At 45.1% G+C, this 26,901-nt stretch overlaps 1 protein-coding gene across 6 annotated transcripts in view; it reads left to right on the top strand.

Annotated features, from left to right (window-relative positions):
* ENPP2 (ectonucleotide pyrophosphatase/phosphodiesterase 2) overlaps window positions 1-26,901 on the top strand; it is a 201,861-nt gene that overhangs the window by 75,910 nt on the left and 99,050 nt on the right. For 5 of the 6 annotated variants that reach the window (XM_068237969.1, XM_068237968.1, XM_068237967.1 and 2 more), the window contains exons 3-5: window positions 15,138-15,287; window positions 16,137-16,208; window positions 25,386-25,508. In XM_068237969.1, the coding sequence (XP_068094070.1) occupies window positions 15,138-15,287; window positions 16,137-16,208; window positions 25,386-25,508 (345 nt within the window). The remainder of the gene's footprint in view (window positions 1-15,137; window positions 15,288-16,136; window positions 16,209-25,385; window positions 25,509-26,901) is intronic. The other variant, XM_068237970.1, reaches the window with a different exon arrangement.

The following is a 26,901-nucleotide window of genomic DNA, read 5'->3' as shown; positions in this document are numbered from 1 at the left end:
GAGAGGTCATTAGTTCACAGACTGCTCTGAAAGAATCATTTTGAATGCTGAGCGTTGTGTAATCTGCACATATTATAGAATGATGCAATGTTAGAAAAAACACTATATACGTAAAAGTATGAGAATATTTTCTTTGCTGCTAAACTTCTAGTAATTATTCATAGTACACAACCAATTCATTATATCATATATATTTTTTCCGCTTCAGTGTCTCTTTAAGCAGATTAGCTTTATCTGAGTGAGCAATACACTTCTACACTCAGCCAAGAATCTAGTAGGTGTAAATACAATACAATAACATTTGTAAAGCACTTTTCTCCCATAGGACTCAAAGCGCATAGTTGTGTCTCAGATTAATACAGGGTTGCAGGCTGGGTTGTGTTACAGAGGAGATAGTCAGATGTTTATGAATGCCAGACTAAAGAGGTAGGTTTTTACTTTTTAGACTTAAATGCTTCCAGGGATGGAGCTGTCCTGATTGGGTGTGGCAGGGAGTTCCAAAGTGTAGGGGCAGCATGACAAAAAGCTCTGTCTCCAAAGGTTTTGAGGTGGACTCTGGGGGTGACGAAGATGTTACGTCCTTTTGATCTAAGATTGTGGGGGGTGTGATGCAGTTGCAACAAGTCCTTCAGGTATCCAGGGCCCAGATTGTGCAAGGATTTGAATGTCAGTAAGCCAATCTTAAACCGAATTCTCCATTTTATCGGTAGCCAGTGAAGTGAGCTCAGGGTTGGTGTTAAGTGGCAATGGCGGGGTTGGCTCGTTAACAGCCTTGCGGCGGCATTCTGTACTAATTGCAGGCGGCGTAAGTCTTTCTTATGCAGGCCTGTGTAGAGGACGTTGCAGTAGTCTAACCTTGATGTGACGAAGGCATGAACTAGGGTTGGAAGTTCCTCTGAAGGAATTAGGTGTTTAATCTTTGCAATATTCCTTAGATGAAAGAAGGAATGTTTCACAACAGCTGAGATTTGATTCCTGAAGCTTAATTTCCCATCAATCAGTACTCCCAGGCTGCGCATACAGTCTGAGTTGTTCAGCTCTGAGCTCCCTATCCTTAGCGGTGTTGGTTGAGACTGGGGCTGCTTTGCTGTTGAGCCCTAGCCCTCGATAACAAGAACCTCAGTTTTGTCAGCATTAAGTTTTAGCCAATTATTCTTCATCATAAAGTGGCCACCTGACATTGCATAAAGGTCTATCGTGCTGGATTTTTGGCGACGCTAAGCAGCGTCTCAAAGGACATGGGATGGAACTTGAATTTGTAGTTATGTGGACCGTAGGTTGGGGGGGGGGGGGGGGGTGTTAACTCCCTCTTGTCACTGGCCTTTGACCGCTGCACTCAGAGCCGGGACAAGGTCCTCCAGCACCCAAGGCTGAGACAGCAAAGTGCGCCCCTCCATCCCTGCCACCCCAGCCGTCACACACTGATTGCTATTAGACTAAGAGGCGCCACAGGGCCCACAACCTCCCCAACACCTTAATATCTAGTTATCTGGCTTGCAGTCACTGCTATGTATCCCCTTTTCTTATTTCTTTCTGCTTCAAACACAATTAAGAATGACAGCTGAATGAATTGTGCACCCCCTCCTACACTGCGCCCTGAGGCTGGAGCCTCTCCAGCCTATGCCTCGGCCCGGCCCTGGCTGCACTCTCTCATTCCATCTCTCCTATGCTTCCTCCTTTTGCACCTGAAAGGAGGAAGTATCAGAGAGAGATGGAACACGAAGATGAATGCAACGCACAGAGGCAGCGACAAGGGTGAATTTAACCTTGATCAATTAAGGATTTCACACGGTAAAAATGTTTTCATAAATAGAGCCCACAACCAGCAGTGAATATGGGATTCTAACCAGTCCAAACATTACTGAAAAAAAGGTGTTCTTGTTGCTTTTCTGTTTTGGAGAGATCTGCAAATATTTTTTTTTTGTTTGGTAAGATCCAGTTTACATGTAACAGCTACCACACAAACAGAAGTCCTATAGAAATGTTAGATAACCAAAAGTTGTTTTGTGTGCTTACTCAGTACTTAACTGTCTTGCCTGCAGTATGATGATGCAAATGAGAACATAACCAACAAGTTGTTTTGTAAGAGGTCATCCTATCAGATTTGTGGCCGAAAAACGTATCTGCTTACCTCATCTTTACTGTATCGCCCACACATTTTGGTTATGTGTGCGCGCGCGATAAGCTGAGCATCTGTTAATGTTAAAACCTGATTTAGCTCTGACAGGAGCAGGCCGCATCCAGATCCATGTTTTTATCCTAAAATAGATTGTCGTTTGTTCACCTGAGGAGAATATATTTGTAAATGAAACTCCCTGCTGTATGCCTGACACAGACCTAAAAACCTAACGCTAGGTATCCCTAACATGGAGTCTGTATTTACAAAAAGTGGATATCGGCCTACTGAGTGCGGCTACTCATGCTTTTTCACACCCGACTCTGCTCATCATAGCTCTGGGAAATGTGAGCTGGCAGCATGAGCCATTCGCTTCTACTAATTACGTCTGACAGGCCGGAACGCTGTCTGCAATTTGTTGCTTCTGGACAGGTATACTCTGCTGGATAGTGCACTGTTTAAGGGCTCTGCCTCTGACACAGGAGACCTGGGCTTGAATCTCTGTTCAGTAAGTCTGCACCTATTTAGTAAGGAGTCCTTGGGCTCAACTTCCTTAACCACTTTGTCCTCCTTGACGTATAAAAACGTCGAGGACAGGCGCGCTCCCGCGCGCTCCCGCGGCCGATCGTGCACGCGCACTCCCGGCCGCGGAGTCGGTAGCCACGGAATCAATGTGTCGGGCTATGGAGCCCGATCATTGATTCCTCTCCCCCGCTGAAAAAGCGACAGCTTCTCTCGGAAGCTTCGCTCTTTCTGAAGCTGTGTCCCTCTAAGTGTACATTGTACGCTTAGAGTGACGTCATGTAAAAAAAATCGAGATTGCCATCTTGTGGCCAAAAAGTAAAACTACAAGTAAATGCCCAAAAAGATTACACTACACCAATATTTCCCCAAATAAAACACTTTTATATCCCACCCTCCCAAAAATGCCCACATAAAATGTTTAATAAAAAAAAAAAAAAAAAAAAAAAAATTACTATAAAAAAAAAAAAAAAAACACATATAAATATTTACCTAAGGGTCTAAACTTTTTAAATATCTATGTAAAGATGAAATATTTCTCTCTTTTTTTTATAAGCTTGTAAATAGTGATGTATGCAAAACGGAAAAAATGCTCTTTTATTTCCAAATAAAATATTGTCGCGATACATTGTGATAGGGACATAATTTAAATGGTGAAATAACCGTGACAAATGGACAATAACAATACGTGGGTTTTAATTATGGAGGCATGTATTATTTTAAAACTATAATGGCCGAAAACTGACAAATAATGAATTTTTTCATTTTTTTTCTTATTCTTCCTGTTAAAATGCATTTACAATAAAGTGGCTCTTAGCAAAATGTACCCCCCAAAGAAAGCCTAATTGGTGGCGGAAAAAACAAGCTATAGATCAGTTCATTGTGATAAGTAGTGATAAAGTTATAGGCTAATGAATGGGAGGTGAACATTGCTCGGATGCATAAGCTGAAAACGACTGAGATGTTAAGTGGTTAAAGGACAACTGAAGTGAGAGGGATATACAAGCTGCCACATTTATTTCATTTTAAGTAATACCAGTTGCCTGGCAGACCTGCTGATCCTCTGCCTCTAATACATTTGCCATAGACCCTGAACAAGCATGCAGCAGATCAGGTGTTTCTGACGTTGTTAGATCTGACAAGATTAGCGGCAAGCTTGTATCTGGTGTTATTCAGACACTACTGCAGCCAAATAGATCAGCAGGATAGCCAGGCAACTGTTATTGTTTAGAAGGAAATATACATGGCAGCTTCCGTATACTTTTCATTTCAGTTGTCCTTTACCACTGCTACTGCCTACTCGGCGCACCCTAGTGGCTGCAGCTCAAGTGCTTTGAGTCTGCCAGGAGAAACGCGCAGTATCAATGTTATTTGTCTTGTCTGCTCTCATATGCAGGAGTGTGAATCGCCAAAGTCGGGTCAGAATCAGTTGAGTATTTGTACAAAAGGCGGTTGATACCAGGCGGCCAAAAGGGGTTTGGCCAGGATAGGCAGACCCTTGGCCTTGGGTTAGAGGGGTGTGACAAGGGTAGGAAGGGTCTGGCTGGCCTCTTCAACCAAGACAGTTTCCCAAACTCTACAGCCAGGGATAGTCAATGAGCTACTAATAATTCCTAGTTGATGCAGACTTTATGCAGGTTGGAAATTAACCAATTTAATGCAAAATATGAATATGAAGAAAAAAAAAATCTGTACCCTATAGGGTACCTAAAGTGATGTGTGATATGGGGGTTTATTCACTGTACAGTAAAATTGCCTCGTGCGGACAGCGCATAGAAAATTTTACTGCTGTTTACAATAGCAACATAATGTGCATTGCGCAACTTCCTTTAAGTACACTATGTGCTCAACACACATTACGTTTCTGGCTCAAACGCAATTAAAATTGCTGTGCGCTATCTGCTTGTGACAATTTTATGGTTGTCTAGGGAATCAGGGACACAATTCAATAAACTGGTCTATGTACAATTTATAACAGGAACGTAATGGAAAGGAAAAGCCGTACCTCGTTATGGCCATGTTGCATGCAGTGAAGCATACAGTCAATTAAAAGTATGTTTCACTGTACTTGACTCATGCGTTTAGCGGTAACACGGTGCATTACTATACCGCAACGCTACTGCTGCACTGTGAACATTGCAGAAGTGCCTCTGTTACAAATGGGCCGATATATGGCAATGCACCACTGTGAAAGAGACCGAAGGGTTAACAACTGAAGGCCGTATTTATTTCCCTGCAGTCAGACTGTAGTCACAGACATTGATAATTTGGTCTGATAAATCTGAGTTGCTGAGAAAAACAAATTTATAGGAAATAAAAATAACTTCAGAAGTTCTAGATTTGTTTGTGTGGGAGCTGGAACACATTAAAGCGGGATTGTCAGCCTCCAAATCAAATTACATTTACATACTGCTCTGTTATGCAGTTTACAGTTTGAGCCTACATTGCAAGCGTTCCAATATAACCATAAATGTGTCTGCTGTAATAAATCTCGGTCAGGCTTTGCTCTATTCTGGTACATTGCCGGGGAGAAGGAAGCTTGTTCTCTTCCCTCCCACATTTCTGCTGCTCACTGATTGGCTGAAGGCAGTTGACTGTGACAGACTGATGCTGAAGAGGAAATATACCCTACCCGTCTGCAGAAGCTGCTGAAATAGGGTCTATGCTATGATCAAATGTGTTTACATAAAAAGCTAGATGTGACAGTGCAGTTTCTAGCAGAGGGAAAAAAAAGAGCAAGAGAGGAAATGACCATCAAGATTGGCTTCATTTAGAGGTAGTAAAGATGGAAAATTCCTAAAACCGTTTTCTCTTTATTTACTATATAAAATTCACTGAAATTAAAACCTGGGCAGTACAATACATACGTAAGTAGAACAAGTATTTTATCAGAATCTGAGAGGGATAGATCTTTTGGCCACATCAAGTAGTTTATGGTCCGTTTCACCCAAAGGTGGGAGATTGTCAAGATAAATCGCAGAGTAAAATTGTAACTAGCTGTCTCGAACTACATCCATGAGATGCTCTGCTAGACAGAAGCAAGTTCACTCCCCTGGCTCCTCCTTCATAACGTCTTGTGCACCACGGAAGGAGGAGCCAGGGGAGTGAACTTGCTTCTGCCGAAACTACCGTCTTTCCCCGAATATAAGACACTGTCTTATATTCTTTTTGGGGAGGAAATATGAGCTAGGGCTTATTTTCGGGGGGAGGGGCTAGACGCTTTGTGTATGGGGAGGTGTGTGGGCTCTTACCGCCGGAGCAGTGCTTTTCAGCGCTGCTAGATTTGGGCGCAGCCGGCGCCTCCATAGACTTCAATAGGAATCATTCCTGTTGAAGTGCTCAGTGAGTAACGTCGGCTCCGTCAGAAGACAGAGCCGAAGTTGCTTAAAAACATAATAATTCGGCCTCCAGCAATCGCTGGAAGCCGAATTATTTCATTCCCCTACTATCCATGTCGGCCTGGAGGGGGAATAGTAATTAAATCGGCCCGGACTTGTGCAGAAGCAGGATCAGCTTTATAACGCTGTATCCTGCGCCCAAGTCTACCGGCGCCGATTTCAAATGTACGCCTTACCGCACCTCCCTTGTGGCTGCGTCCCCCTCCGTTCCAAGCAATTTCTCCAGTGGTGGCGGTGACATGGTATACAAGGCATGAGGGCGCCCTTTGACCCTCATGCTGCACGCAGTACGCTTTGCCGGCTTTGCGCTGGCGCTCCCTTCCTATCATAATCGTGCGCCTGGCTGATGCGTCCCAGGCGCACATTGATTATTACATGAGCGGAGCGTCAGCGCCAAGCCGGCAAAGCGTACTGCGTGCAGCGTGAGGGTCAAAGGGCGCCCTCATAGCTTAAATACCATGCCACCGCCGCTGCCACCACCGGGGAAATTACTTGGAAAGGAGGGGGACGCAGCCACAAGGGAGGTGCGGTAAGAGCCCACACACCTCCCCATACACACAGCGCCCCCCCCAGCTAGGCCTTATTTTCGGAGTAGGTCTTATATTTCAAGCATGCTTGAAATATAAGAGAGGCCTTACTTTCAGGGTAGGTCTTATTTTAGGGGAAAGACCGGTATGCGCCGGCAGAAGCGGTGAAGAACAGACATGCGACGCAGTATGTCTGGGGTAGAGGTCAGGAGAGGCGCCCGGGCACCGGCATCTATTGGAGAAGACTGGCGGCTGACGGCAGGGAACAAGAGAAGGCGGTAAGTATCTAATTTTCCCTCCCTAGCCACCGCACCTTTCATTTTTTTCAGTTGTGGTATTCTTCAAACACAGCACTGTACTGGTGTGTCCTAAATCAACTTCATTAAAGGGACACCTGAAGTGAGGAATATGGATACTGTGATATTTATTTCCTTTCAATTTCAAAAAGTTTTATTTATAAGAACATTAGAAAATGAACATACAACATTATATATGTCCCCTTGGGGAGGATCATGAAGATATAGGTGATTACAGACATGAATAACTCCATAAAAGTGGTTGAGCCTTAGAAGAAGCACCGCCGTGCGAAACGGCCGTCAGGCTGCCCGTATCACACCCTGCGCCCACTGCCATCTGCACACCCATGGTAGGACTCTATATTGAACTGTTTGCTGCTTGCATTTCATCTTTTGAACACAGTCTGGAATAAACGCAATTCCCATTCACTGCAGTGCCGGATGTTTTCCATATCTCTTGTGACATAGTAACTCCATAAAATGTAAACATATCTGATGAGAATCGAGAGGTAACACAGTTTAGTTATTCAGTCAAAAGTAGTAAATTTAGCATAAACCAAGAAGAAAAAAAGTAAAGGAAAAAAACTATTAAACAAGCCAGTAACTCACACAGGATTGCCACGGTGCCACGAACAGGAAAATGCCTTTAAAGGGACTCCGAGCAGTGCAGAAACTATGGAAAGATGCATATCATTTTAAAGCGCTCTTTCTCCTCTTTCCAATGATATATAAACCACCACCCTACGTCTTTTAGTTTTCGCTATTTTCGTGATTGAAATTGCCGCGGCCGCGATTTCGATCGCGAAAATAGAGAAAACTAAAAGGCATAGGGCAACGATTTAGGTGTCGTCAGAAAGAGGAGAAAGAGAGCTTTAAAATGATATCCATCAAGCCATAGTTATATTGTATTACACAGGACGACACTTTCCCCAGTGTCAGCAGCTCCATTTTGCTGAATGCAGCTGCTGACTTTGACAAAAAGTCGCCCTGTGTAAAACAATATAACTAAGGCTTGATGGATATCATTTTAAAGCTCTCTTTCTCCTCTTTCTGACGACACCTACGTCATCGCCCTACGCCTTTTAGTTTTCTCTATTTTCGCGATCGAAATCGCGGCCGCGGCATTTTCAATCACGAAAATAGCGAAAACTAAAAGACATAGGGTGGTGGTTTATATATCATTGGAAAGAGGAGAAAGAGAGCTTTAAAATGATGTGCATCTTTCCATAGTTTCTGCACTGCTCGGAGTCCCTTTAAACATATTTATCTCCTTTTAAACAATGCGTTACATGGCAGTCTTGCTGATTTCTTTGGCGTGAGCAATGTCTGGATCACACACCTGAAAGAAGCATGCGTCAAATCCAGTCAAACATCTGATCTGCATGCTTGTCTAAGGTCTATAGCTAAAAGTATTACTCTACATGAAGACCAAAATGTAGAATTGTGGTAAACAAATGACTATTTCATGATCTATTAGATGTAAATTGTACTGATTTGACTTGATGTATGACTGCACTCGTAATGACAGACTATCGTTTTTCCAATGTGATCGTAACGTGCGACAAGCACCATAGACTCAGCACTGTACAAAAACGACTTGCTAGGAATGTGATCTGTCATGACGGTCGCTTGAAATGCCTGGGCATCATTGTGGATTGTTCGTTTAAGCTGTCGTTTGTTTGTTTCATTAATTTTGGATTAATGTCTGAGGGTCCATTTCCACTTGTGCGGTGGGAATCGCCGCAGTAAAAATTTGCTTGCGGTTTTATGCAAATTTTCATGTGAATTGGCATGGATGACGATGTATGCGAATTAACAATGGCAGTGCCTGTGTGCTTTTTCATTAATTCCATGTGAATTTGCATGAAAGTTTGCATACTAAAACCGCATGCGAATTCCCTATTAAATACATTGTATGCGAATCAGTGCAGGGAAACAGTCCCATCCACTTGTATTGTCTATGCGAATCTGCATGCAGATTCGCTCTAGTGGAAACGGGCCCTGTAAGAGCAATCCTTCACGTGTGTACGAGACTTCAGAGGCTAAGGCTTAGCAGGCCAGGCAAGCAATTTGCATCAAATATGGCAGCCTCCATATCCCTCACTCTTCTGGTCTCCGATGATTTCTTGCCTTTAGATACCTTTGTCATTGTGTATTTGCTTACAGCTGCTTCTGTGTAATTCAAGGACCAGGTCTCCTTGCGGAATGGAAACCTTGTATTTAATCTGAGATAACATGAAGACTAAGCTATCCAGATTGAGATCCTGTGACTTCCTGGAAAATCCAGGGCACACACAAACTTGTTTTGTAGGGTAAAAGTTTTCCCTGGAGGGACAAAAGGCTGTCAGTCATCCCCTCTGGTGAGGGACACCTTGGGCCTTGCAGGATGAGGCATGAACCACGTGACCGAAGGCATTCCAAGAAGGGTTAATGGCTTTAAAGGTGAACAAGCAGCATGTCTCCTGAGGGTGAAATACTGGTGCGGTTGTGTATCCACAACCACTACCAAAAATGTACAAACCTTGGCAACACACTGCTTACATAAACAGAATAGCAAAGTAATTGGTATAATGAAATTGTGCATTTTTATTATTATTCTTATGTTTGAAATGGACTTCACCAGGGCTGCCCCTACTCTCTGGAACTCTCTCCCACCAGCCGTCAGACTCGCCACCACCTTTAATACTTTCAAACAAGCTCTCAAGACTCCCCTCTTCACGCTCGCATACCCCCCTACACCACCATCATAATGTTTTGTTAGACCCCCTCTCAAAAGACGCACCTATTGTCTCCACCCCACCCTTTAGATTGTAAGCCTCTGGCAGGGCCCTCCTCCCTAATGTATCCAGCTTGATTATGCAATCTTACTCACAACCACCCTTCTTGTAGACTCGAACAGTCTCTATCTTGACCTATGACACTGTATTGTTATCAAATCATTTGCATGATCTTGTTTTGTTGTGCGTTTCTGTATGTTCTACCTGTATGTTAACCCATTTATCTATTGTGCAGCGCTGCGTAATATGTTGGCGCTTTATAAATACAATAAATAATAATAATAATAATAATGGAGTGAAATAAATAGGTATTTTTTATTAGTGTTGACACATTCAGCATATTTGAATTCGGAATCTTGTTCCAAATTCTGCCAATCAGAACTTGAATCTTGGCACTAGGGATGCTCAACTTTGAATTTGTGTGAAACCCAGATAGTTGCTATCCGGATTTCACCCTGCTAATTACAATCACCTGTGCGGGGGGGGGGGGGGGGGGGGGAAGGGGTTCAATCTTCAATCTTATCTAGCTGACGTCTTCTACGGTGTGTCCCTCGGCGCCTCCCACGATGCGGTCCAATCCGGCGTCACGTGACTATACACTTCCTCCTTCAACCCGGAAGGAGGAAGTGTTTGTAGTCACGTGGACCACATTGTGGGAGGTGCCGCGGGTCAGACCGAAGAAGACGTCAGCTAGGTAAGATTGACCCCCCCCCCCCGCACAGGTGATTGTAATTAGCAGGGTGAAATCCGGATAGCAACTATCTGGGTTTCACACAAATTCAAAGTTGAGCATCCCTGCTTGGCACCCTCTGCCGCGGTTCACATGTACTAACTCGCCCTTGTCGCTGCCTTCCAAGTCGCCTTCCAGCTCTAACATACTTCCGCGTCATGGAGGGCAGCTCACAGAGGCGTGACCAGGGTGAATTAACACTCCTGACTGCGGTACGCATGTACAGTGTTTCAGGATCTGATGGTCAGAATTCCGGAGAGCTGCCCCTGCAGTCTGACTGCTCAGACTGTTCAGGTAGAGTACAGGTTTATTAACCCTTATAATGAAAAAGGAAAATGAAACACATGCAAGTTCAGCGTAGGATTGGTACTATATCTACACACCTTTTATCTAATCCATGCCACTTGTCACCTCAGGTCGAGGCAGGTAAAAACGGTGCAGGAAATTTGGGCGCACCAGGCGTCATAGGAATTAAGGCTATAACGGCATCCAGGCAGTAATGTGGCACAGTCAAGAGAATGAGCCCAAATTACGATATAAGGTGTAATTTGGCTGCCAGGCAGCTATTGCATGTTACCCCATGGCGGCCTGGAGGGCGAATAGTAATTAATGCCGCCGGAGCAGGGGGAGATACTTTTCAGCTTTGCCCTGTGCCCTAATTTCCCAGTGCCTTAGTTACAGTAGCAATAAAAAGTATGTGAACCCTTTGGATTTATATGGATCTCTGTACAAATTGGTCATACCATGTGATGTGATCTTCATCTAAGTCACAACAATAGACAATCAGTCTGCTTACCCCTTTCGGGACCAGCCGCCTAACCGTCCCTTAAGGACCAGCTGATTTTGAATGGGGGGGGGGGGGGGGTGTCAGGCAGCCGGATCCCTGGTAGGGCTAACTGGGCATGGTGTCCCTCTTTTAGCCAGGTGTCCCTCCTGTAGCCAGCAGCCTTTACTCACCTCCCAGGCTCCAGTGATGAGCAGCTGTGGACTCCACCGCACTGGCCGGCATCCCTGCTCGTACAGACGATAAGTTCCAGGTCGCGGCTTGATGACGTCGTCAAGCCGGGACCCGACACTTACGTCAGATTAAACTAACGCTGTTCGCGTGATAAGCACTGCGAGTGGCAGAGCCTGTGATAACTGCTGTGATAGCAGTTAAACCGCTTTTGAGAATCAAGCCCTATGTGTGGAGAAAACAAGGCACAGCACACCAACATCAAAACTTCATCCCAACTGTGAAGTATGGTGGTGGGGGCATCATGGTTTGTGGCTGCTTTGCTGCGTAATGGGCTGGATTGTTTTGCTAATATCAAAAGAGAAATTAAGTTGATCAAGACATTTTGCAGAACTTAAGGCCATCTGTCCACCAGCTGAAGCTCAGCAGAAGATGGATTTTGTAACAGGACAACGACCCAAAGCATAGAAGTAAAACAGAATGGCTTAAACAGAAGAAAATATGCTTTCTGGAATGACCCATTCAGAGTCCTGACCTCAACCCATGACCACAAGAAAGCGATTTACACCAGACATCCCAAGAATATTGCTGAACTGAAACACTTCTGTAAAGGGGAATGGTCAAGAATTACTCCTGAGCATTTTGCAAGTCTGATGTGCAACTACAGGAAAGGCTTAGTTGAAGTTATTGCTGCCAAAGGAGGTTCAACCAGTAATTAAATCTAAGGGTTCACATACTTTTTTCACCTGCACAGTGACTGTTAACATGGTGTTAAATAAAAACATGGAAACATTTTAATTGTGTGGTATTAGTTTAAGCAGATGTCAGTGTCTGTTGTTGGGACTTAGATGAAGATCATATCACGTTTTATGACCAATTTGTGCAGAAATCCATAAACCGTATATACTCGCATACAAGCCGAATTTTTGACCCCCAAAAAGGGGGCCAAAAGTTGGGGGTTCGGCTTGTATGCGAGTCATGGTGGTCCGCGGGTCCCCCCCTCCGCTGGTCCGCGGGTCCCCCGCTCCCCCCATGGCCGCCGCCGCTGCTATTACCTGTCCGCATCTTCTGTTTCAGTCTCCGTGCTTGTAAACATTTAGAGCAGCGCGCCCGGCGCTGCTACTGTGACGAGGCAGGAAAGAGCGCGGCTTTCTGTTACTATGGGAACCGCTCTTTCCTGGCTTGCCGCTCGTCACAGTAGCCGCGCCGGGCGCGCTGCTCTGAATGTTTACAAGCACGGAGACTGAAATAGAAGATGCAGCCAGGTAATAGCGGCGGCGGCGGCCATTGGGGGAGCGGGGACTGTACTGGCTTAACTGGGGCACTTTACTAGCTTTACTGAGCGCTATACTAGCTAAACTAGGGCGCTATACTGAGCGCTATACTGAGCACTATACTAGCTAAACTGGGGCACTATACTAGCTAAACTGGGGCACTATACTAGCTATACTGAGCACTATACTAGCTAAACTGGGGCACTATACTAGCTATACTGAGCACTATACTAGCTATACTGAGCACTATACTAGCTATACTGAGCACTATACTAGCTAAACTGGGGCACTATACTAGCTATACTGAGCACTATACTAGCTATACTGAGCACTATACTAGCTATACTGAGCACTATACTAGCTATACTGAGCACTATACTAGCTATACTGAGCACTATACTAGCTATACTGAACACTATACTAGCTATACTGGGGCACTATACTAGCTATACTGGGGCACTATACTAGCTATACTGGGGCACTATACTAGCTAAACTGGGGCACTATATAAGCTATACTGAGCACTATACTAGCTAAACTGAGCACTATACTAGCTATACTGGGGCACTATACTAGCTATACTGGGGCACTATACTAGCTATACTGGGGCACTATACTAGCTATACTGGGGCACTATACTAGCTATACTGGGGCACTATACTAGCTATACTGGGGCACTATACTAGCTATACTGGGGCACTATACTAGCTAAACTGGGGCACTATACAAGCTATACTGAGCACTATACTAGCTAAACTGGGTCTCTATCCTAGCTATACTGAGCACTATACTAGCTAAACTGGGGCACTATACAAGCTATACTGAGCACTATACTAGCTAAACTGGGTCTCTATCCTAGCTATACTGAGCACTATACTAGCTAAACTGGGGCACTATACTAGCTATACTGAGCACTATACTAGCTAAACTGGGGCACTATACTAGCTATACTGAGCACTATACTAGCTATACTGGGGCACCATACTAGCTATACTGAGCACTATACTAGCTATACTGGGGCACTTTACTAGCTATACTGAGCACTATACTAGCTATACTGAGCACTATACTAGCTAAACTGGGGCACTTTACTAGCTATACTGAGCACTATACTAGCTGTACTGGGCACTATACTAGCTAAACTGGGGCACTTTACTAGCTATACTGAGCACTATACTAGCTGTACTGGGCACTATACTAGCTGAACTGGGGCACTTTACTAGCTATACTAAGTACTATACTAGCTATACTGAGCACTATACTAGCTATACTGAGCACTATACTAGCTATACTGAGCACTATACTAGCTATACTGAGCACTATACTAGCTATACTGAGCACTATACTCGCTATACTGGGGCACTACCTACCCATACTGGACACTTTACTAGCTATACTGGGACACACTCGGGGAATAAGGCGGCCAGCGTTTCCTACCCCCCGGCTTATATGGGGGTCAATCATTTTTCCCTGGTTTTTCAGGGAAAAGTTGGGGGGACGGCTTATATACGGGTCGGCTTATATGCGAGTATATACGGTAATTCCAAAGGGTTCACATACTTTTTATTGCTACTGTGTAAAAATCACCCAACTCCAACTCTGATGGATTTGGTACAAAAATCATCTCCCAACTTGGACTCCTCAGTTTATGAAACCACTGACTCTAACTCCGACTCCAGGCACCCAAAATTGCTCAGACTACAACTCCACAGGCCTGGTAAAATACCCTCATGGCATACATATTTAAGTCCCTAAGTTAACTTAATGTAGATATTTTTAATGTAATTTAAAAAAAAAACTTAAATTTTGTTTTGGTAACTATAGGGTAAGGGTGAAAGGCTTTAAAAATAAAAATGTATTTGTTATATTTAATAGTGTATATGGGTGTATTTTAACTTTTTGGCCAAAAGTACACAGGGATAATTATTTGTATATCTTTTCACTTTGTGAATGAATGCCGATGTCCCGCTGATGCCAGCTTGCATTCATAACCGGCAATGTGATAGGCTTTGGGAACAGCAGTTTCCCATTCACTGATCATGAAATTGCAGGATTATGACAAAGGCGAACAAAAGCATGCTGTGATCGCCAACTGCAGCGTTAAGTAAACAAATAACGCATATCTATGCCCCTGATTCGCAAGTGAAGTTTAAAGGGTTGCTGATATGTGTAGCAAAGATTTTAAAGTAGTTAATGCAAGTTAAATGCAACATTTTTTAAAAATGGCCCGAAAAACACTGTCCAGTGTGACAGGGTCCTAAAGGAGCAAAGGCGATTATGATTGGCTTTAGTCAGAGGCAGTAAAGATGGAAAATGCCTGAAAGTTGTTGTTTTTTCTCTCTTTATTTCTCTATAAGATTCACTGTAATTAAAACTTAGACAGTGCAAAACCTATGTTATGCAAGTAGAAAAAGTATTAATCTTCTTATATATGTGTTTTTTTGTTTTTTTTTTTCCTGGGATAGTATGGCTGTCCCTGCTGCTTTAAGCAGTGCCTGGCCATATGTGTATTTCATGTAGCTCCTATCTGTTCTGCTTGTAGTTCTCGCGGATTCCCCTTGGAGCAGCACTTTTGGAACCTGTAAAGGGAGATGTTTTGAGGCGCAAGAGAGTGAGCGCTGCCGCTGTGACAACGCATGCAAGAGCGACAACAGCTGCTGCCATGACTTCGATCAGCATTGCCTAAAGACAAGTATGTCGCACACTGTGTGGTGCATTCGTTTCGTGTCTGTTCTGTAAATGATTCTGACCATGTGTGTCTTGTGTACACCTCATCCTTGTGTGTTTTGTCTTCTTATTTTTATTCTGATTAAAACAAACATGGACTAGATTGACTGTTTTCTGTTTTGATTTTGCACATTTATGGTTCTAGACCTTACTCTAAGTTAAGCGTATAACTGTTATGCTCTTACTACACCATTGTTGGTTTAAGGTCAGCTATCAATAAACATTTATTTTAAACTGGGATGAGAATAGCTTGTGTGGGTATTCCTAAGTACTGCTGTATATCTCCCCTTGCTTATCCCTTCCTTTTAATGTTTTGAAAGTGTCTCACTTGGGGGGGGGGGGGGGGGGGGTGGGGGGGGGGGGGGGGGGGGGGGGGGGGGGGGGTGGTTCATAGAAGATGTAAGAATAGTGTACAAAGGGTTTTGCGGTTTGTTAATCGTCAGTTTTCATCATTTGATCAGTTGGTCTTCCATTTGGCATTTATAGATGTTCTACCTACGTATGAAATTGGCTAACGTCTCATCTAAACTGCACGCAAGCTGTTCTCAAATCGTGCTTAGAGTAGCCCTTACCCCGCCTAATACAATAACTCTCACCGCCACACCTGTCCCTGTAAGTCCGGAGAAACTGTTGTGTGGCAGCACAAAACCATGGACTGCGGCATGCTTTGTTTTTTATGGCCACACCCAGCTCTTCTATTCTCCTCCCCTTCCCAGTACTTATTGATATCATTGTCCTATTGTAAAGATTTTGTGGGCTCTTCATCTCAAACATAATTTTTTTTATTTTTCATGTTGTCCTTTTTCCTCTTTAGCAACGAGTGAATGGACGATGTACCTTCCAGATGATGCTGTGGCCCCAGACCCTAAGTGGTCCTCTGCATCAGGTTTGACGCAAGTAATATGTAGAAAGTTATTTGTCTCTTGATCTTTTCGATGCTTGAAGCCAATAGCATCTGTCAGCTTGCATGGTGTGATGTGTAAGATATGGGTTTGCTAAAAGGCATAACTAAAGAGTATCAGCTGTTACGCTGGCACGGTGGACTCTACCACTAGTGGTTGAGGAAGGGCTCTCCCAAAGCACAGAGTGGTCCCCCCGGCTCTTACCAGAGCACCCCATAAGGGATTGGCAAATTACCATCCCTACTGGTGGACTGTTTCTTTACTACTGGCAATCACCAGGTTGTACCTGCTGAAACTGGCCTGCCTGTAGCAGGGACAACACGTCACACCAAGGTATGGAGGTGATTCTGGTAGACTTATACATGCATTCTAGTCTGGCATAATCTTACCCGGGGGGGGGGGGGGGGGGGGTGGTTTGGGGAGGGAGACGTCACTTCTCTTACCACATCGACAGAATTGAGCAGCGGAGATTTAAATTTACCTTCTCCAGTGCTGTTTCAGGTCTCCTCAGTTCTTTCTGGCAGCCGTGCATGTACAACGCTGCATACCTCAACTCCCGATCACGTGACATGTATCAAGAGCTGGCTGTATGCAAACAGAGTGCAGCTACTGGGAGGAACTGAGGAGACCTGATGCAGTGCTGATCAGGTAAATATACTGCTCCGCTGCTCAACTCTGCAATTTTTAGAAGGGGGGGCTGGGGGGAGAGTGAGATTCTAATGGGGGGTCGTTTAGTGCTATATGCTGCAAACTTGGGCGGGCGTCCTTTTGGTATTGTCATCCCAACAAAGCTAAACCCTAAAGCAAAATTTGCTAGAAAGTTTACATAAAACTAATAAAATTAGAATGGATGGGTCTGAGTAAAGGTCTCTGAACAAAAAGTGTATTATACCCCAAAACACTGGACCTTTCCACTCCTCCCTCCACCCGCCATCTTCCAGGTAACAGTCCACCTTGTTCTCTTCAGACTTTACTGCACTCCATTAACTATTTCTGGCACATCCCATTATTTTGTAGATTTCGTTACAGCTAATTTTGCCTTTTGTGCCACTTTAGCAGCTCATTGGGATTATGTTGTCCCTGTACTTTGGTTGTTGCACTATTTCCACTATGATACCTCTCATTGTCCTATGTAATATTTCTTGTTGCTACTTTTTCTTTAGCCTACCAATACAGATTTTCTTCTTATGAATGTCCCTGTGTGCTTAATGATACCTCTTGTACCTAGCGGTCTGCTATATTACAGTGTTACCTTGGAATGTTATGCTGGCGTTTTTGTTCTATGTGGGTTCATACCCCCAGTCTGTTTCAAGCTCTATTCCTGTTTCAATACTGTGTATTGTACTGAGCTGTTTCTGGTAAACTTTGACATACATTGCCCAACTTGTTTTGTCTGGGTGTACTTATCATTAATCATATTATCAAATGTTGAATTGAAGCTCGAGTGACCTAATTCAGCCAATGATAGGTCAGGGTGTGAGTGTTCTCTACATGCGGTGAACTTTGTGATGCACGAAGATTTGCAGCTAGATGAGAAAGTGAAATGTGCCAATTTATTTGGTTAGAAATATGCAGAATGTACGTTCAAAGTGGCTTTGCTTTTAGAGGCAGAGCTTTCAATGCTATGACTTTGCTGTGTGCAGGGCTGCGTACGTTGTCTGGGTTTTATTCTGCTGTAACGTATTCTTGAAGTGATATTTAAACTGATGTAGCCACGTAAACCAAGTTTGCGTATTGGAGCAAATGTATGTGGAAATCTGAGCTCTTAAAGGGAATCCGAGGTGTGAGACTATGGAGGATTCCATATTCATTTCCTTTTCAACAATGCAGTCCTGCTGATCCACTGTCTCTAATACTTTTTCATAGACCCTGAACAAGCATGTAGATCAGATATTTCCGATAAGATTAGCTGCATGCTTGTTTCAGGTGTGTGATTCAGACGCTACTGACCAGAAAGATCAGCAGCACTACCAGGGAGCTGGTATTGTTAACAAAGAAAATAAATATGGCAACCTCCATATCTCACACATCGGGTTCCTTTTAAGTCTGGATTTATACTTATATATGTTACGGCCAGAACCCGAAGTCTGGCCACTTCGGGTTCTGGCCGGTCAAATCTAGAAGTGGCCGGCTGATGCGGCCAATATTAGAAATAAACGTTTCTTCCGGACTTTGGCCGGCCAGAACGCGTTCTGGCTAAGTGTGGCCGGCCAAGTCCCGATCTGCCGCTCACCTCTCCCTCCCCTGATGCCGCTAGTCACTGCCAGACCTCACATCAGGACGACCCGGACCGGAGAGGTAAAGAGAGGCAGAGCAGCGCCGCACACGCGACCCGCAAAGACGCTTACACTTCCATGCAGAGGTGACGTCATTGCTCACTTCCGCATGTGAAGTGTATGGGTCAGGGCGGGTAGTGTGCGCGCTGCTCAGCTCCTCTCCGCCGCTCTGATCTGGGGTCTGGAAATAGCGGCAGGCTGCCCCCCCCCCAGTCATGCAAAGCAGCCAGAAAAGCCCCCACAGCCATGCAAAACTACCCCCAGCAAGGCACAGTGCCCAGCAAAGCGCCCAGCATTTACCCCCCAGCCATGCAAAACGGCCAGCAAATCCCCCCCCCAGCCATGCAAAACGGCCAGCAAATCCCCCCCCCCAGCCATGCAAAACGGCCAGCAAATCCCCCCCCCAGCCATGCAAAACGGCCAGCAAATCCCCCCCCCCCAGCCATGCAAAACGGCCAGCAAATCCAAAGTGTCATGCAAAAACCCAGCAAATTCCCCCCCCCCCCCCCCCCTCAGCCATACAGAAAAGCCCCCACAGCCATGCAAACTACCCCAGCAAGGCACAGTGCCCAGCAAAGCGCCCAGCATTTACCCCCCAGCAAATCCCCCCCCCCAGCCATGCAAAACGGCCAGCAAATCCAAAGTGTCATGCAAAAATCCAGCAAATCCCCCCCCCCCCCTCAGCCATACAAAGCGCCCAGCAAATCCCTCCCCCCAGCCATGCAAAGCAGCCAGAAAGGCCCCCACCCCCCACAGCCATGCAAAACTACCCCAGCAATGCACAGTGCCCAGAAAAGCCCCCCCCCCCCTGGCTATGCAAAGGGCCCAGCATATCAAACCCCAGCCATGCAAAAACCCAGCAAGTCCCCTCCCCCCCCCACAGCCATGCAAAGCGCCCAGCAAATCCCTCCCCCCAGCCATGCAAAGCGCCCAGCAAAGGCCCCCCCTCCCCTCAGCAAAGCTTCCCCCCCCCCCCCTCCAGCCACGTATAGCACCCACCTGACTGCCACAACAAAGCAGCTAATTTAAAAGCACATGATGTTAACAATATGCCTGCTCCCAAGAAAGCAGGATGTAGACACACTGCAGATTTATTGCAGGATTTGTATCAGTTGTAACTAACAAATAGTTCCAAGTGCCATTCATGTTTCTGGACTTTGGCCGACTGACTTTGGCCGGTTCTAGAACTGGCCGGCCAATGTCAGAAATTCCCAGCATTTTGGACTTTGGCCGACGTCAAATCGGCCAGTTCTAGAAACGGCCGGCCAATTCTAGAATTGGCCGATTTCTGGTTTTGGCCGTAACATATACGTTGAGTTGCATTTTGGCAATGTGATTTAATGCAGTGCAACTCGACTCAGCATAACGCATTAGGCTTAGCCATTAATCAGTGAAGCATTCTATCACTTTACACATTAGGATTCCTCCTGATGCTGGTGAACTAATTCCTGATTCTGACAACAAGAATACTTTTAGCTGTACCTCTGGACAGTGGCGTAGCTAAGGAGCTATGGGCCCTGGTGTGAGTTTTACATGGGGCCCCCCAAGCACTCTATACTTCACAATTGATACGGCACACAAAACTTGCCAAGGACAACACAGTGTCAGAGGTGCGCAAAGGGGATGGGGGACAGCTTGTTAGTGATTATCATTTAAAGCATTAAAATAAGTGATTATTACAAGCACAGGACCAATAAAGCGCTAATACTGCAGTTGAGAGAAAGCCATACGGTGACCCTCTGGCTCATGGCCCCCGGTGCGGTCGCAACCTCTGCAACCCCTATTGCTACGCCACTGCCTCTGGAACAAAAAAAAAATTGTCATGCAGTTTTCTCTTCTCTAAATATGCACTTTATCATATGCTCATCTTATATTCTGTAAGTTTACTACATGGTCCCCTAAGATCATGGTAAATCCTGTGATAAAGCTGCACAACTCAAACAGTTAAAGGGATACTTAAAGAGGAACTCCAGCCTAAACTAACATACTGTCATTAAGTTACATTAGTTATGGTAATTAAAATAGATAGGTAATATAATCTCTTACCCACCCTGTTTTAAAAGAACAGGCAAATGTTTGATTTCATGAGGGCAGCCATCTTTTTGGTTGAAAGGAGGTGACAGGGAACATGAGACACAGTTTCAACTGTCCTGTGTCCTGAGCACCTCTCCCAGTTGCTAGGCAAAGTGAATAACAACATAGGAAATCCCATCATGCTTTGCACAGCCTCAGGGAAAAACCGCCCAGCAGTTTTCTTTGATAGGTGGAGCTTAGCTAAAAATGCAGCTAAAAATGCTTTGGTAAGAAAAACAAAGTTCTGATGCTGTGAAACTGTTAAAGAAACACCAAGCCTTTTCAGTTCTGCCGAGTAGATTTTTAGTCCGGAGGTTCACTTTAAGCTAGGGTTAGGAAAATCAGTTTTACTCACCTGGGGATTCTACCAGCCCCCTGCAGCCGTTTGGTGCCCTCGCAGTCACTCACGGATCTTTTGTCCCCCGCGGCCAGCTACTTTAATTTTCTCGGACAGGCTTACTGCGCCTGCGCAGGCCTGGCCATGCGTCGTCTTCTTTGTGTTCCCATCCGGAGTAGCGTCCTGCGCAGGACGCTATTGCGGATGGGAATGTGAATAAGGCTGCGTGTGGCCGGGCCTGTCGGCAAAACAAAACCAGCTGGCGGCGGGGGACCGGAGGATCCGTGAGTGACTGCGAGGGCACGGGATTGCTGCAAGGGGCTAGTAGAAGCCCCAGGTGAGTAAAACTGTTTTCTCCCTGGCTTAAATGCCTCGTTAAGAATAGCGCCAAAGGAACCTGAGGTGAGAAACATGGTGGCTACCATATTTATTTCCTTTTTGAACAGTCCCAGTTGCCTGGCTGTCCTGTTTATCTTGCTGGTCAGTAGTGTCTGAAGCACACACCCGAAACAAGTAGCTAATTTAGTCGGATTCATTTGATCCGCATGCTTGTTTAGGGTCTATGGCTAAAAGTATAAGAGGCAGAGGATCAGCAGGACATCCAGGCAATGGGCATTGTTTAAAAGGAAATAAATATGGCAACCTCTGGCTACAGTTGTCCTTTAAGGGATACCTGGACTGAGAGGGATATGGAGGCTGCCATATTTACGTCTTCTTGAACAGTACCAGTTGCCCACCTGTTCATGCCACAATCTGTGCCGCCGGGAGGGTAATGGTGCTGTACGCAGTGACAGCAAGCATGACTATCTGCATATCTTTGAACTGCAACAGGCAACGGTGAGATTAATATTAGACAAGATCTCTGCTGGAATCTTGTCTAATGGTGCAAAATGAATCAACGAGTTAAAGATTGATATCTAACCATGCCTGAAATAGTGTATATCGCCATATTTATACAGAGCACAAAGTTTTGTCTTCAGTTGTGCTCTACTTCCTCTATCGAAAAGTGGATTAGAATCCTCTTCTACTAATTAGACACCCTACTAAGCCTTGGCACTGCTGGGGTTAATTTTAAGCCAGGTATAAGTGTGGTTTTTGAGATTCTGAATGTGGGAGGTGGTTGTATTTAATCTGGTCTGGTTCGCCACTCTATCTAATTAAAGAAACCACTTAATAAATACACGTTAGTCTCCATGAATGTCACTTTTTATGACGATTTCACGGGGCCCAGGGCACGGTACTAACGTGTTCATATACCAAACAGTCGCCGTTTTGTTTGGGCGTGTGTAAATGGCTAATAGGACATAAGCAGGACTGTTAGGATAGACCTTGCTAAACTTGATTGCGGCTTAGGCACTTACGCTTACTGAAGTCATGCCTCGTGGAACACAATCCGGGTTTTATACGCTCTCCTCTCCCAGCATTCCTTGCCTGTTGGCTTCGCCCGACTCTCCTGTGATGTCTGCACACAGCTCTGCCTTACAGTCTCATTTACAAAACTCTTTGGACTGCTTGTTTGTGATGTTCATTTCTAGGCAGAGTTTTCGAGCCTCACGGAGGGACACCTCGTGAGAAGACTTTCAGTTTTTTTTTCCCTTACTGCGCTATGTACTGTAAATGTGGTTTAAAGGACCACTTATCATGAAAATACACGTGTTCACATATATTTAAAATGTGTATTTGTCCCAGAGTAAAATGTACTGTAGATTACTCTTGTCCTGTGTAGCAGTCACTTCAAATAGTAGAAAAGAGTAAGCTTTTGGCTATGAAGCCTTCCTCAGACTTGATTCCTGAGGAAAGCTTCATAGTCAAAAGGTTACTCCTTTTCTTCTACGTTAGCCAGTACATGGTATCATCCTGATTCAAAACTTCTTCCTTTTACTGATGGCTAACAGTACAATACTCCACTGCTACTTAAAATAGTATAAATTGACTGCTCTGTATCTTTTAAAGGACACTTAAACTAAGTGGGATATTTAAGCTGCCCTATTTTTTCCTTTTAAGCAATACAAGTTGCCTGTCAACTTTACTAATCTCTTTCTGTCTTGTTTAAAAGAAGTAAATATGGCAGCCTCCATATCTCTCTCACTTCAGGTGTAGTTACACTCTCCCTCAGAGATTGGGACTTGACACCTAGGGGGATAGTACAGGGCCCAATGCTGTACAGATGAGTTGTAAGCCTCTAGACTAGCTATTCATTCTGTTATGGAGGAATGTGGCGGGACGATGCGTGCCGGATGATGTAGTGGCACCAAGTGGGTGGGAAATTAGGAGGAACAGTGCACGGTGCCTGGATGAGATGATCGTGTAGTCAGGATCTTGGCATGTATTGGGGGAGCTGTCGTACACGTGCTACGTTCTAAGTAGGACACAACAGAGAACCATTGAGCGCCTATACAAGGCTTTACCAACTGGAGGGTTTTCAAGATTTCCTTTATTCCTGAAAGAACCCCGAACAGCAGTGGCACAGCCTTACTGACAAATTCGAAGGTATGCCAGGAGGCACTGGCCAGCATCTTTGTATTGGTCCTTGCCAGGAAAAGTATTGAAAAGAACAATGGGAACTTTGTGAACTATGTATTGAGATGGGCCAATTCAAAAACTTGTCACTTAGTGGTTCAGAGCTGTTAGATTAATAACATCCATGGTATAGGAAAAAGTAATTAATAGAATATTTAACTTTGGGACAAATTTACATCTTGTATGTTTGTGCACACGTGCCTGTCTTCGGGAGCACTCGGGGACACGGGCTTCCGAAGGGCTGCAGGAGGCGGAGTAACTTCAGTGGGGGAGCAGGGGAATGAGACCGCCAAGAGGGGGCAGGGAAAGCTCAATAGTATCCAGAGCCTTCACTCTATACTATAGGTAAAGTATCTAACTTTTGTTTTATCGCTACAGATTTGCTTTAAAGAGACAATTCAGCCAGAAAAAAAATGAGTTTTACTCACCTGGGGCTTCTACCAACCCCCTGCAGCAGTCCTGTGCCCTCGCAGCCACTCACTAATCCTCTGGTCTCCCGCTGACAGCTAGTTTCATTTTTGCCGACAGGCCCGTCAGGACTGGCCACGCGTAGCTTTTTCCGCATTCCCGACTGTAATTAGCGCTATTGCAGGCCGCAACGTGTACAAAAATACGCGTTGCCACATTATGAACGCATAGATATGCGGCAATGCATATTTTTGTACGCGTTGCGGCCCGCAATAGCGCTAATTGCAGTCGGGAATGCGGAAAAAGCTACGCGTGGCCAGTCCGGACGGGCCTGTCGGCAAAGACGAAACTAGCTGGCAGCGGGGGACCAGAGGATTGGTGAGTGGCTGCGAGGGCACAGGACTGCTGCAGGGGGCTGGTAGAAGCCGCAGGTGAGTTAAACTCATTTTTTTTTCTGACTTAAGGTTCACTTTAAGCCAAAAGCTTCACCAAATAGAAATGCTTTGTAAATTAAATACATGCATGGTAAATCAGTCAACTAATTGAAAAACTGTAGTGAGTGAAAGGTGTTTCTCTGAACTGGAATTGTTTAGTGAAATGCAAAACTGTTCAAGTGTGTACATGTACAGGGGTGTAGTCTGTGACAGAAGGGTTTAAAGTCAATGGAACCATTGTTGATAAAAAAAAAAAAAAAAAAGAAAAGCCAGATATTTACCTAAGGAGAGGGAAGGCTCTGAGTCCTAATGAGCCTTCCATCTCTTCTCCCGGTGCCTGTTCCCAGTGCAGGATCACCCATATCAACATTCGACCTATTTGGTCAAATGCTGCTCTCCGCCCCCAAAGGGATGCTTCGGAAGTCTTCGGGAGCCCGAGTGGTCTTGAAGCCGTATGCCCTCTCTCGTGCATGTGATGCATGAAGCCACCCATCTTCGGAAGGACTTGGTTCCCGAAGACTTCCCTCGGCGGGGTTTCAAATGGGGGAGCCAGTGCTGCATCGGGAGAGGAGAGGGAAGGCTCATTAGGACCCAGAGCCTTCCCTCTCCTTAGGCAACTATCAGGGACGGATCTAGACCAAGTTGCGTCAGGTTTTGGCGCCTAAACTGCCATTCCCCATCCAAATTTTGCGCCTGGGGCAAGAGACCCGCCTGCCCCCCCCCCCCCCCCCCCTAGATCCGTCCCTGGTAAGTATCTGGCTTTTTATTTTTACCTAGATTCCCAATTACTTTAATTTGGCTTGCCATCTTCCAAACACTTCCACCTTAACAACTAGAAGTTCATCTGAGAAGGCGGGAGTGTTGGGAGGATGGAGAGTAGTCTGCAGTGCAGCGGAAAGGGTGGAAACAAGGGGAAGTTAACCGCTTATACCCCCGTATACACTGTGAAATTGGTATCTCTCAAAATTGTCCCTGCTTATCCTTACGCTTTGTCTGTTTCACTTTTACATTGAACATTTTTGGGTCATCTATCGAGGTGTGTTTTGCTAAATTTGCCTTGGATTCTTACCTCTGTGAGCCTCTGACGTCTCTCTGTGCTTTTTCCCATTTCAGCCCGTGACTGGAGCTGTTCGAATAAATGTGGTGAGACGAGGAATGAGGACAGCTTATGCCACTGTTCTGACGACTGTCTGAGTAAAGGCGACTGCTGCACGGACTATCTCGTATCGTGTAAAGGTTAGCAGCTTTCTTCTGTCCACTCTTACTGGAGAAATAAGGCCTAAATATATCTAGCTGCACTGAAACAGATCTGCACTCCTTCCTCTTGGGCAGGTATGTCCAAAGTCTGTCTGGGGCCCAGTGTGGCCCGTCGACCCATTTCTGGTGGCCTACAAAGCCCTCTACAGTTAATTCCATGCGGCCTGTAGGCCATAGCTGTGGCGCTGCATACAGGGACCATCAGCAGTAACCGGCACTGATTAGCAGCTGCCACATCTTGTTTTATCAGTTTGTTTGAGACAGCATTCCAGTAAATATCTCATTTCAGTTGTGTTGCTGCTGCCATAAACATTGTACTGCTTGATGAAGAACAAAGCAGTGAGAACATCACCCAATTGCCACTCTAGCCAATGGAAATGCCTGCATTTTTAGTTTTTTTGCTATATTCAATATTTATATTAGGGAATTACCTAGTAAGAATTGAGGGAGGCAGTGAATTGCTTTGCCTTTTTACATCTTCCTCAGATTTTCCCATTCAGTGCAGTTTCATTGCTTATGCCGGCCATGTGGGTAAGCGTTATTTTCCTGCTGTCTTGTCTGTATTCTGCAAATAAGTTAAAATGTGTACAGTATTACCAAGCTGGTTTATATGCATGATTTTTGGCTCCTTTATGTGGCTGTGAGCTTTAATCTGTTTCAACAGTGAGGTTTGATGAGTAATTTGTTCGCTTTCAGTGCTGTATAGAGTACATGGTTGGTGTAGAAGATTGCCTGAAAGTGAACCCAAGGCAGGCTTAAAGTATCATGGAAGAGGAAGGAAGCCTGAAGTTGTTCATAGCACTTGGGAGTGCAGGGCAGGCGTATGAAGAATGTGGAGACGCAGAGTGCTTACTTAAATCACTTGGGGGTGCAGAATGCGTGTGGGATGTATTTGGGAGTGTTAAGGGCACAATGAAAACGTGGAGGAGCAGCGTGCTCCTTGGAAAAATCAAAGGGTTCACAGCTGGCATTGGGAGCATGTGTTTGCGCAGCGCGCATGCTGGAAGCACATGCAACTTCATAGTACATCGCACAGGACTGTAGAAGTTACTGGGGTTGCATGTGCGTTGCTACGGCAACATGCGGCACACTCTTGGCGTACCAATTGTTACTATAGCAACATGCCCATTACCACGGTAACATGAGATCCCTCCCCACATGCCATTGGTAAATTTTACAACTGCTTCATGCATCTGGCCCATTGCATCTAACAAAAATCTGTCAAATGAAGCCTTTCTCTGTTTTACCAATCAAACAGTGACCAATGGAAAGTGTGCATTAAGCTGGCAGTAGATATTGTTTTATTCTGTAGTATAGCGTAGAAGACCCTTTTATTCTGTAGTATTGGCCCTTCTCGTGCTAGGGCAGCAGT

This window comes from Hyperolius riggenbachi, chromosome 5, assembly GCF_040937935.1.
Source record: "Hyperolius riggenbachi isolate aHypRig1 chromosome 5, aHypRig1.pri, whole genome shotgun sequence".
In the NCBI taxonomy this organism is placed as follows: Eukaryota; Metazoa; Chordata; class Amphibia; order Anura; family Hyperoliidae; genus Hyperolius; species Hyperolius riggenbachi.
This window is presented reverse-complemented; position numbering and strand designations above follow the sequence as displayed.